This window comes from Solanum lycopersicum, chromosome 3, assembly GCF_036512215.1.
Source record: "Solanum lycopersicum chromosome 3, SLM_r2.1".
NCBI lineage: Eukaryota > Viridiplantae > Streptophyta > Magnoliopsida > Solanales > Solanaceae > Solanum > Solanum lycopersicum.
The window spans coordinates 32545177-32557410 of record NC_090802.1 but is presented as its reverse complement, the minus strand read 5'-3'; the positions used below and the strand labels follow the sequence as shown (position 1 = coordinate 32557410).

General features: G+C 34.2%; 1 protein-coding gene across 1 annotated transcript; it reads left to right on the top strand.

The window, feature by feature from the left end:
* Positions 1-1199: 1199 nt before the first annotated feature.
* Positions 1200-11808, top strand: LOC101244163 (DNAJ/Hsp40 domain-containing protein). Its single transcript, NM_001309806.1, has 7 exons — positions 1200-1423; positions 1527-1556; positions 6439-6528; positions 9926-10052; positions 10278-10560; positions 10673-10727; positions 11310-11808. The coding sequence occupies exons 1-7, from the start codon at positions 1313-1315 to the stop codon at positions 11385-11387; spliced, it is 774 nt and encodes a 257-aa protein (NP_001296735.1). The 5' UTR covers positions 1200-1312; the 3' UTR covers positions 11388-11808.
* Positions 11809-12234: the final 426 nt, after the last annotated feature.

Sequence of the window (12234 nt, the reverse complement as noted above, 5' to 3'; positions counted from 1 at the left end):
GAGTTAGGGGAGCGAATTGAAATGCTAAAAATACCCTCAACCAATGAAAAGAACACCTCAAGCAGACATGTTGATACCTTCAACTTTTACTCACACTTCTAAAATAGTAGAATTTTGAATTTTGCTTAAGAATGCATAGTTTTTATTTGCTTATTATTACATTTGTTGAGCTATGTTTTGTTTTCCTAAATGGTGATGACTTTTTGAAAATATATTTGATAATATTATAAGAATATTAAAAAAAATTGACCAAATATTAAAGTTTAATTTATAATTATAAGAATTTGAATAATAATTTAGCCATATTTTAATTTTATTTTAAAAGCAAAACAAGAGCAAATTCACTAGTATGACATAATTGCTAAATCAATTAGCTTTAATTGATTGTAGAATTATTTTTCTAAATGAAGTTTAAAAATGATATATTTAGGATGATTAAACTGCAGGGACGTGCATCAATCAGTTTGGTTCAATCTTATGTATTATCGGTTTTCAATTTTTAAATACACCAAATCAATAACCAAACAATCAAGATATTCTTTTATTGATTTTTGGTTTTTGATCATTTAGTCTTTGATTTAACTAATTAAAATGTTTATAAAATAAATATATGACTTCTCTAACAAATTTAACGCGACAAGAAAATAATATTATTTTATAAATGTTCATAAAACAGAAACAATGATAACTTATCTGAAAAGAACTATACAAATGTAACACAAAGAGAAATTAAGAGAAACATAATTATTACTTTAAATTTGACGTGTTATATAATGTGAAATGTGAATTGAAGACTAAAAAATAAAAATAATAATTAGTAACATATTGACATTAATATTTAATATTTATGGATAAAGTAGAGATAGTATACTTCCATCTTGATGGATTATCGTTTACCAGCTAATTTAATACTATTAAAAACAAAACTAAAGCGATAATCCAATTAAAACAATTACTAAATATTATATTCTTCCAAATCAAACAAATAAAATATATATAAATCAGAGAAATAATAATTAAAATATTAACATTTTAAATAAATATTAAAAGTGTTGATATTTTAAAATTTTTCTATTAAAATAAGGGATAAAACAACACTTTTTTTTCGATTCAATTTATAATAGGTTTAATTTTTTCAATTCGATTTATGATAGGTTTAATTTTTACAATAAATATGTATGATTGCAAAGTGGTATGACAAGCCCTAAAAGTAGGAGGTGAACCCATACGTTAAACCAAAGGAAAGAGCACAACATTTTCATATGAAATTGAATTTGTTTGTTTGTTTGTTGTTTTACATGAATCTCCGGCAATGAATAGGGCGGCGTTAATCAGCTCTCAGGTTAACCCTATTCACATAAGGGCCTCTCTTTTTCATTCTTCCCCAATCTTGGAACGCAGAAGACGCACACATTGGGATTCTGTAAGTCTCTCTCTCCTCTCTCTCTCTTCTATGTGCAACACAAGCCAATTGTCATTTCAATTCTATATTTTCATCAAGTTTGCTCCTTTTTCTTGTTGTGCAGGGAAAAAGTGCCAATAAAGGCTCATCAAGGGTAAATACGCTATGTTACTTCAATTAGATTTTTTATTTGCTCTAAATTTTACGTTTTCCTTCAGATTATGACTAGTGGAATTAAATTTAATATTGCAAAATAGCTATCTCCCTTTGGTTTGGTTAGGTTAGGTTAATAACATTACCTTATTGTTTTAAGTTTTATTTCTTCTTGACATGGAATCCCCAGAGTTTAACATGATAAACTAGCAAAAGCTTGTGCATTTTTAAACAAATTAGTAAAAACTTAGAAGTTTCCTGTAAATGAAATGTTAAACAGAAAAAGAAATCCAGAATGTTTACTTTCCGTCTTAACTTGTCATGCATCACACAATTCTTGAGTATTTTAACATTCTGTGGTTGGCATGGCTGGTTACTTGAGCATTTTGTGTATCTGAATTTCGGAGCCATAGCTCATTCATGTTTAACCTAGGAACGGTTGAACTACTAGTAATATACAATAAATTACTTGATTTGTCTTTTCTTCTCATTGCACAATAACAACATACTCCGTGTAATCTTGCAAGTGTGGTTTGGGGAGGGTAGTGTGTACACAACCTTACGCCAACCTTGCGAGTATAGAGAGGTTGTTTCCCATATAGCTTCAACTCAACTAGCGCATATCAAAAACCAAGAGTTGAGCAAATACAATACTGAAGAAGTCATATTGAAAAACAATGGAGAAGAGAACAATAACAACAACAAATAATAAGATAAATAGCACAAAGGAAACAAGTAATACTAAAATCAAAGAATAAGTAAATAGGAGAGTAATAATAACAATACTGATAAGGAGTCTAGACAATGCTTGACTACCTACTAGCTTTCTAGCTTTCTGCCTGTGAGGAATTTTGGAGAAGAATATTACTGAATTGTTTTATGTATACTCTACATTATTACACGAAGAACTTATTTTGTAAACACTACAATACAATCATTTACCAAATAGGATACAATATACTATTCATATTTCTACTATAAGTAGGATTGTGTATACCTATTTCTATTCTAACACTACCTCAATACACGACCTCCAAATCTTTCTATTCAGGGTCATGCCTCGATGAGTTGCAAGTTTGTTTTGCCTTGTCTAATCACATCTCCCCAAAATTTCTTCAACTACCTCTACCTCTCTTCATATCCACCAAACTCAACCTTTCACACCTTCTGTTGGGGCATCTATGCATCACTTCACATGTCCAAACCATCTCAGTCTTGCTTCCCTCATCTTGTTGCCACGGAGGCAACTCCTACCTTATCTCGGATTAGTGTTGTCAAAAGCACTGAAGCGCCTACTATAAGTGAAAAGAAAGGCGAAGTGACAAATCATTTTGCCCAATGTCAAAATGCAAGTAAAGGTCTTCTTAGCAGTGTTCTGTCTACATGATGTTTTGCTACTAAGTAGCTTTCGCAATCATCCTAGTACACCAAGCCTAAAAATTAGCTACATGACATAAAACTTTCTTTTGTACTAGACTAAAGAGGATGGCAATAATACTCTTCCCTGCTGCTTTGGTTGACTCTTGGCTTTAGGAAACATAGTGTTTAGGGTGGGGTTTACCTAAGTCCAGTGTTTTGGACGGCGAGAGGCGACAAGGGCCTGCCTTGCCACGCCTCGCCGCTCGCCTTTTTGAATCAAAAGGCGCCAATTAATACCAAAAATCAAAAACATTTAATTGCACATATAATATTCAAAATTTCAATAGCAATTACATACATTACAAATACTATATTAATTTCTATAGAAGAATTAATTTTTTTCAAAAAAATAATGGACAACAGTCACAACACAGTGAAAGCAGAAAGCATTTTACAGTAATCCGGGACAAAACAGAGAGTAAAGAAAACAGAGGAAAAAAAGAGTAGTGAGTGAAAGAGAAAGAGACGAATGGAGCAGCAACCTGAGGGAAAGAGACGAATGGAGCAACAACTTGAGGAAAGAGATGAAGAAGAGAGCAGCGACTGAGGAAGAGAAGAAGAGAGCAGCGACTGAGGAAGAGAAGAAGCAGCAGCGACTCGAGGAAGAGAAGAGCAGCAGCGACTTGAGGAAGAGAAGAAGAGGAGTACACGAAAGTCTGATGAAAGATTGAAAATAGAAAAAAAAACTAATATTATTAAGTTGAAACTTTTTTTTTAAAAAAATCAAAATGGCGACGCCATTTATGTCGCCATTGGGTCGCCTCGGGTCGCCTATTTGAGGTCGCCTCGCCTTAGTGGATAAAGGCTACACAGCCTTGCCTCGCCTCGCCATTCGCTAAAGGCGCTATGGCGAGCGCCTTTCACAACACTGCCCAAGTCTAATAAATTAGTTTCAGGGTGGGGTTTACCAAAGTCAAATAAATCTGTAGGCTGTTGTCTTAATGGGAATATAGGCTTTGAGTTGATTGGAATTCATAGATTGAAAATGATAGTGTGTTTCTGGATGTAAGACACATATCTGTCATGTTACTCACTGTCAAAAAATTTATGCTCATCTTGTGATTAAACTGTTGCATGGGCTCATTCTGTGGGAATCGCGGATTTTCAGCATATATGATGCAGTTTTTCTGGGTGTTTAGAAGCCAGAAAGATTTTTTTGGTTCTGAATGATGTTTGCTAATTTTCTGTTAGGGATGTTCATGGTCGGATTTGAGTTAGTTTTTGGTTAAAACCAAAATCAAACCAATTTAGTCGGTTTTTTAATTATTAAAACCATAAACCAAATATAATTCATATTCATTGGTTTGGTTAGGGGGTGTAAGAAACACAATGATATTTCACTCTTTCATTTTTCTCCTACAATTAAAAAAGAATTTTTCATCCCTTTCCACCTATAATCTGTTATTAACGTTTTATTGTGGTAGCTATAATTTTATTGGATTATGGAGAAAATATCTTTAGATCTATTAGCTTTAATCAAGTGAATAAAGTTGATAAGAAATATTAGAGATATAGAAGCAAATCTCATTGTTGTTTCTTTGAATAGATGAGTTTGGATTCACGACTTTGTTAAGGAATTAGCTTAAGGTGTAAAGTTCATTAGCCTATTAGATATAAATAATTTTTTCATGAAAATTATGCAAAGTATTTAAAGTTATTTATAAAAATCAATATACTGTACTCCCTTTGTTTCAATTTGTTTGTAACAAGATTTTTAAATTTTGTAGTCTCAAACTAAAGATATTTAGGATGTACCAGAATTTCAATCTTTGATTTCTTAAACATGTCCGTGGAAAATTGAAATTAAGGGGATGCCTTTGGGAGCCAAAAGCAAATCCATAGGCATCTCGAATGGGGTGATTGAAAAATGTGAAAAAAGTTGGTGAATCGGAAGAGCCATTATCTTTCTTTAGGTAGAAAATTAACACTCATCAATAGTGTTTTGGACTCTATGTCTACCTTATGATGTCTCTTTTCCCTATTCTTGATGGTGTCGTTGATAGAGTAGATGCTTTGAGAAGAAATTTCATGTGGGAAGGAAATAGTGAATCCAGGAAATTCCACTTGCCAAGAGGGATACTCTTATTAAGAGTAGACATGCAGGGTATGGGGGTAAGAACTTTAAAAATCTAGAACCAATGTCTTGTGATGAAGTGGCTGTGGAGATTTGCCACCACTGAGCAAGCACTGTGGGAAGGAGTAATACAGGCCAATTGTGAAATGGAGGTTCACTGGATAACTAAAATGGTCACTAGCACTTGTGGATCAAGCCTTTGGAGAGCCATCAGAAACCTTTTGGCCAAAGTTCAGAGGAAATTGTAGTATTATATTGGGTAATAGTCGGAAGACCTCTTTTGGGAAGATATAATAAGGATCTTTAAAACTTTGTTCCTGAATATTTTCACTCTAAGCCAGCAGCAGAGGGCCACTGTGGCAGAGATATGGTCAAACCAAGGGTGGAATTTGAGTTTTAGGAGATCCACATGTTGGTGGAGTTTTATGTCTTGTGGTAGTTCAAAGGAACTACTGATGCACATAATAGTTTGGGATGGCAGGATCACAATCAAGATGAACTGCATAGTTTTGTATTTTTTTTGGGTGTAAATAGGAGTGCATAGAATATTTAGAATCAGTTACAGATGTTTTAGGTTCCTTGTAAATTTTGCTTTAGGACTGAAGATCTTCCTTCTACTCGTATTATGGCAGGTTCTGATATTTCGGAATAGAAAATAGCAACCTTCTTTAAAAAAAGTTCAAATTAAAGAGGTGTCATAAAATGAAAGGGACATCCTTTATGAAACGGACTAAAAAGGAAAGTAAGGCAAACAAAGTGGAGGGAGTACATATATAATTATAAAAATTGTGTATATAATTTATTGGTTGGTCTGATTTTTTCTTTGCTTTGTTTTTTAACAAAAACCAAACTAAATATCATCGGTTTGTTGAAACATAAATTTAAACAAAGCCAAAGCTAAATAAGAATGAGTTTATTTAATCATTTTGGTTTGATTTTCGGTTTGGATCGGCTTAGGGTTTTTAACCAAACCGTGAACACCCCTAGTTTTAATCTATAGATTTATGAGGTCAGACTGAATCTTCCCATAATTGCAGTGTGGTTAAATTTATATATTGCTATATGGGAGTGTTAGCAAAAGTTATTGGTTCTGATACAATAAAAATACTCCTGGGTCCCAAACTAGTTTGCTGTGTTGCACGAATTTTCTATATCCATTCCGTTTCATCTGGATCAGTTTCATCCCAATACTCAATAATTTGTCTTCTAAAACAAGTTTTTTACAAATTCTTTTTCAATTTTTTTTTGTCTTCTAAGACAAGTACAAGTAGTGCTTCTGATAAGCATACAAAATCCTACTCGGCCAGCATTCTATTTTAGTTACAGGTATATGCTTCATTTTATGATGTTTTAGGTAAATTTTTATATTGATTGCCATCTATTGTTGCAGAAATCATTCTTCTCCAGAAGATATAGGAAGCTTAACTCAAGGAAGGCACTGTTTGAGAGTGTGAATGGATTTGCTGAACAGTTTTTCCAGGTCATTCATGAGCCAAAATAGATTATTTATTGCTGAATTCGCTGTCCTTTAAAATGCTTCTATTGATATAAATAACATTTTTCTTTTCTGTCTCAAAAAAAAATGTTATTTTTTCTTTCTAATTTTTCTAATTTATAGAATGGTCAGTGGAACTTTGTATATGCTAAAATATTTTCTTGCGTGTGCTTTGTGAGTGTCTATGGAAGGTCTATTTGGAGGGGAAAAAGGAAAGCTTAAGCCAGATATAGAATAGATACGGAGTTCGACAGTTTCATATGGTTCTCCACAATGAAGCTGGTATAAGTATGACAATGGATTGGGCTGGACTTATGGGAATTTGGCTCTTAGCATAGGCCAGATCATGTTAACCCTTGGGTTACTTTTCAAATGATCTGTATGAAATGCTTCTCGCTTTTTGTTCCCGCCTGCCGAGGACCAATGTTTCAAAATAGAAAACATTACCATCTCATCCTCTTGACTTATTTTGCATGACTAGATGTTTGGTAGAGGCATTGAGGCTTGTTTAGTAGTTGTGAAGACTGTTGTGCTGCACCATGGGTAATGGGTATATCATTAATGAATAAAGCCGAGAAACATGTAAAGTGCAAGACGACTAATGAGGGTTCATTCTGGATTTGCTTGATATGGAATTGAAAAATGTTATTGTTGCCTTATTTCCATTCATTGTTATTGCTAAACATTATTGCTAACATGTGAAGTGCAAGACGACTTTCGAGGGTCAATTCTGCGATTTGCTTGATATGGAATTGAAAAATGTTATTGTTGACTTATTTCCATTCATTGTTATTGCTAACATTGAATAAATTTTAGTACTTTTGCAATGGAGGTTCCTCTTTTCCAGTTACACTTTCTTCTCGTGTTACTAACAACATTTTTTTGTTTTTGAGAATGATAACTTTTTTTCTATTTATCCACAGATATACTACATCAAAGTAGCCCCCCTCCAAAAGTATTGCAAACTAGACTGACTCCATCTGTGCTTATTGTCACAAATAGTCTATAACATCAAAAATTTCTTCTCCCTGTACTAAAACTTTATGTTTACACCAAAAATAATAAAGAGCTATACAATTCATCTTGAAATTCTGCAATTTGTTCTTCTTGCCCTCAAAACATCTTTGATTCTTTTCTTTCCACACTGTCCACCATATACAAGCTGGGACAATCCTTATCTCTCCTCCTTAATTGTAGTATTGCCTATATTGATCCAACAATTTAGGAGTTGTGCTATGTTTCTTGGTTTCACCCAAGTGATCTTCCTAACGCTGCTGAATATTCTCCATCATGTCTGTCCATTTGCTATGCAAAAAGAGATGGTTGACTGTCTCTGCCTGTTCCTCACACCAATAGCATCTTGAGCATAATTGGAACTTCCTCTTCTTTATATTTTGTTGTGTCAGCACTGCTTCCTTTGCTAGTAACCATGTGAAACAGTTTACCTTGAATGGGATTTTAGGTTTCCATATCATCTGCCATGGCCAGAGATCCATCCTGTCATTTGAATTTGAATGATTGAGATTGTAAGCTGACTTGCCACTGAAAACCCCCTTTGCTGCCGATCTTCCACACAACTTTGTCTTTTTTCCTAGTCAGATTACTAAATTGTGCCATTGTATCATGGAAGGCCACTATGTTCCCCATCTTCCAATCATTTAGATTCCTCCTAAGACGTAAGTTCCACCCCTGTCCTGTCCACATGTCAGCCACAGTTGCATTTTGTTGAAAGCTCAGTGTATATAAGTCTGGGAATAATTGTTTCAGGGTTCTTTGGGCTACACCTTCATTCCATTACTAACAACATATTCCCTTTCCTAGAAAGAGAGTTTTGAGTGTCAAAGCTTGGAAATTTTTGGCCTTATCAAGTAGCTGCTTACATTGCATTCAGTTTTCGAAGCCTGAAATCACTAGACTATGACTTTGTAAGGGATGTTTTACTAAAGAATTATGTTGACACAATTTCTTAATTTAAAGCCAAAAGGATCAAAATGCCACTCTACTTTCATCTATTAGCTAAGTTTGTCCCTAGTTACACTTTCTTCTGATAGGGGAGATAGTAGATTTAGTAGATTTTTTAGGGAACTTTTAAAGAATACCCATCTGATGTGGGATGGAAGTTTCCAATTCATCATTTTTTGGATGATGAATTTTTTGGTGTGAATATTAAGTTACCCTTTTTTAAAAAAAAGTTTGTCCCTAATTATACTATAGGGCCAAATATATCCCTGCCAATACCAGAGTATGCAAAAATGCCCCTATTTTGGATGGAATCCCCAAATCAAACAAACATACCCGATTTCCCCTAATTAACCCACTACCCTTTTTAACCCAACCCACTAAACTAGATAACCCATATCGAATCAAGAAATATACCCGGTGTTCCTCGCATTCATTCCCCTCTGAAAGAACTAAAATAAATTGTATATATAATGCTGCAGTCTAAATCAGTTTATGGTCGAAACCTTAATTGTTTATAGTCACACTTTTTGCTTCCATATAGAGCATTGGGGATGTAGCAAAAAGCTGGAAGAGATAAATGTTGCATCCCTAATACGGAAGTTCAATTTTGATACTTTTTACTGCTCAAGTCTTTCTTCTCCGGAAATCTATCCTCCCTCTCATTGATAAAAATCTTTCTGTGCTATATTAGGGGTTTGTGATGGAGGTCTTGGCAATGCACAAGAACAAAGATTACTAATTCCACCTTGGGTATTGTGGGATACCGAAATTTCATTGCCCGAACTTCCTATATTGATGTGCTTTTAGCCTGAATTATGCAGTGCAGCCAGTCTTAATTACATTCCTGTATGTGGAACTCATAATCAACGAAATCCACTATAACCTTACCCTCTGTTGTTTTCCAAAAAAAAAGAACAATGGTGTTTGAGATGTGATTCTTCATCTTCTTTGAGGTCCATCACTAGCTTATGGGCTCCTGTGTGTTATTTTTCATCTTCACTCCCTTTTCAGTTTTTCGGAAGAAAAATTTTAGAGATTAATATAATTGGGGTATAATTTGATATAGGTTATTTAGTGTAGTGGTCGAGTCGGATTAAAAAAGAGGAGTGGATTATTTGGGGGGAAATTGGGTATTTTTGCTTGATTTTGGGGATTCCATCCAAAATAGGGGTATTTTTGTTTGATTTTGGGGACTCCATCCAAATAGGGACATTTTTGTATGTTTTGGTAACAACGGGCATATTTGGCCTACAGTATAACTAGGGACAGTTTAGCTGATAGACAGAAGTAGAGGCCATATTTTTAACCACTTTCCCTAATTTCAATTCTGGACTTTGTAGCCTACAGAGTAGTCCAATCCTATATAATTCTTAGCTTTAAAGAAACTAGTCCTTTATAACATTGTTTTTCAGCATTTCAGAGCTGGCAGCATGACCGTGACGAATATGACCCATCTTCAAGCCGAGACAGTTCATGGTTTAGACGAGATTTCAGGGCCAGTGGACACAAAGGGGGAAGATCAAAGAACACGGGACAGCATCAACACAGTAAGTGCACCTTTTGTAATGTAATGCTGTATATAGTTTCTAGAGAACTTCACCTTTGTTGGAGTTTTATCTTATAAAATACAACCAATTTTAGCTCCAAACTGTCATGTAAAGAGCATAATTTTCTTTCTTTGCATATGTCGTTTGACAAACCAGGCCATTTACCCATCAGCCTGTGCCTTTTGAGAATTGAGCAATAGCTGATTTTCATCAACTCATTTTCAGGGGTGTTCCAATTCTTGGAGGAGGAGGATATCGAGATAGAGACCTTTTTCGGTTCTACATTTGGTGGAAACAGATACTATCATTGGTCATTTATTAATGAAGAACCACAATGGAGGAACTCATCAAACTACTCTAACAGCCGTCAGTGGAGTTGGCGGAATCAGTACTCGGACTATGATGAGTCAACAGACTCTGAGAATTCAGAGTCAGATTTGAGTTCAGAGCGTCTGACTCTTGGATTGAATGCATTTGGCCCTTTGAATCTGGAAGATATTAAGAATGCGTGGGTGTTTAATGAATTTCCAGCTAGAAAAAATTACTTTGTGATGTGCTTTTATATCCTTATTGGCGAAGTAATGTCTATGTCACTGATTGCACATGCTTTACATTTGCAGATATCGTGTGTGTGCACTGAAATGGCATCCTGATCGCCACCAAGGCTCATCTAAGGTATATCTATATCATTACTATTACAGTTTTCACTTTTCCCTTTTCCACCTGCATCCATTATACTCCACTCAGCTTTTCTTAAGGCGCATACAGCATGTGTTTTTCCTTTTTCATACACAAAATATGTTCAATCCTATGCTTAGCTCCATGAGTTCACACCTATGATCTATATGTTCCTTTAGCATTGAGGAACTGGCTTGGAAGAATCTGTCTTGTGTGTCTTGGTCTGTTATCATGCTTCATTCATTAGGTCTTAGGATTAGCTGTTTTCATCTGACTTATTAGCTGAGCTCCTAGTGCTGGTTAATATATTTTCCCTTGGATTATACTGACACTTGCATACACTATCAAGTCCATGCATTAGATATCAATTCACACATATACTAAACAGATGAGACAAAAGAAAAGGAATCAAACATTCTATTCCAAGTCAGTATTCCATACCTGTTAACTTCTGCTCAGAGCTTATTATTGCCTCACTTTTCTCATGAAATTCAGATTATTTATAGTATCCAAGCTTATCTTTGTTTGTTTCTCTGTAATCTAGCTTACATCAGATAACAAGGTTTGATTAATTGCCAGGTTGTTGCTGAAGAGAAGTTCAAGGCCTGCAGTGCAGCATATCAATGTTTGTGTGATAAACTGGGAGTAAGTCAGTAATGGAGCAGATCACAGTGACACATCCTAGATTACTGGATGTTGATTTTACTCAGTTACTGAGTCTCCAAGAGGACGTAAGATACACTAACCTATCAATAAAAGAGGGCTTTTAGATTTATTTGAAATGGTACTTCCACAAATAGGAAGCTATGTCAAATTAGATTATTTGGAAGCATTCACAGTTTTTGTAGGAGAGTTATTGTGTTTCCCTAATATATTGTGCTTGGCTTTGTCCCTTATTTGGGATAGTTTTAGAGACCATTCTCTTGGGTTAAATTGTTAACACTGACTTCCTTTATGATTTATACTAAGCACATTTATCTTTTTTATTTTGATTTTTTGTAACCATTCTTAACTTATTTACTGTAATTTTACTATTTTACCCTTTCTAATATTCAAGTTCTAAAATTAATTAATTTTATCAAAATATCTTATGTAATATTTTTCAAAATTAAGAGAATGACAAAAAGCACTGATAAGGCTCGAGACAATGAGAAATTTATATTTAGTGAGTTGCATAACCAAGATTACTTGTATGAGTTTAGTTTATTATTTGACAAGTGGATTTATGGGTCTCACGAATTGTTTATTTAAAAAAAGTTGAGAATCGTGATATCAAAATCTACGTTTTTCCTAGGATTAATTACATCAGTGGATTCTTGTTAACAAATAATTATTTATGTTAAATATACTTTTTAATTATTATCATTTATACATCTTCTTTAATTCTTCCTTTACTCTGTCTCGCTCTTTCTCTCTTCCTTTCTTTTCTTTCTCCTTTTTTTTTCGTTTATTCTTTTTTTCTGTTGTCCTTTCATTCTTCCTTTCTTTTTTATTGCTTTTCTCC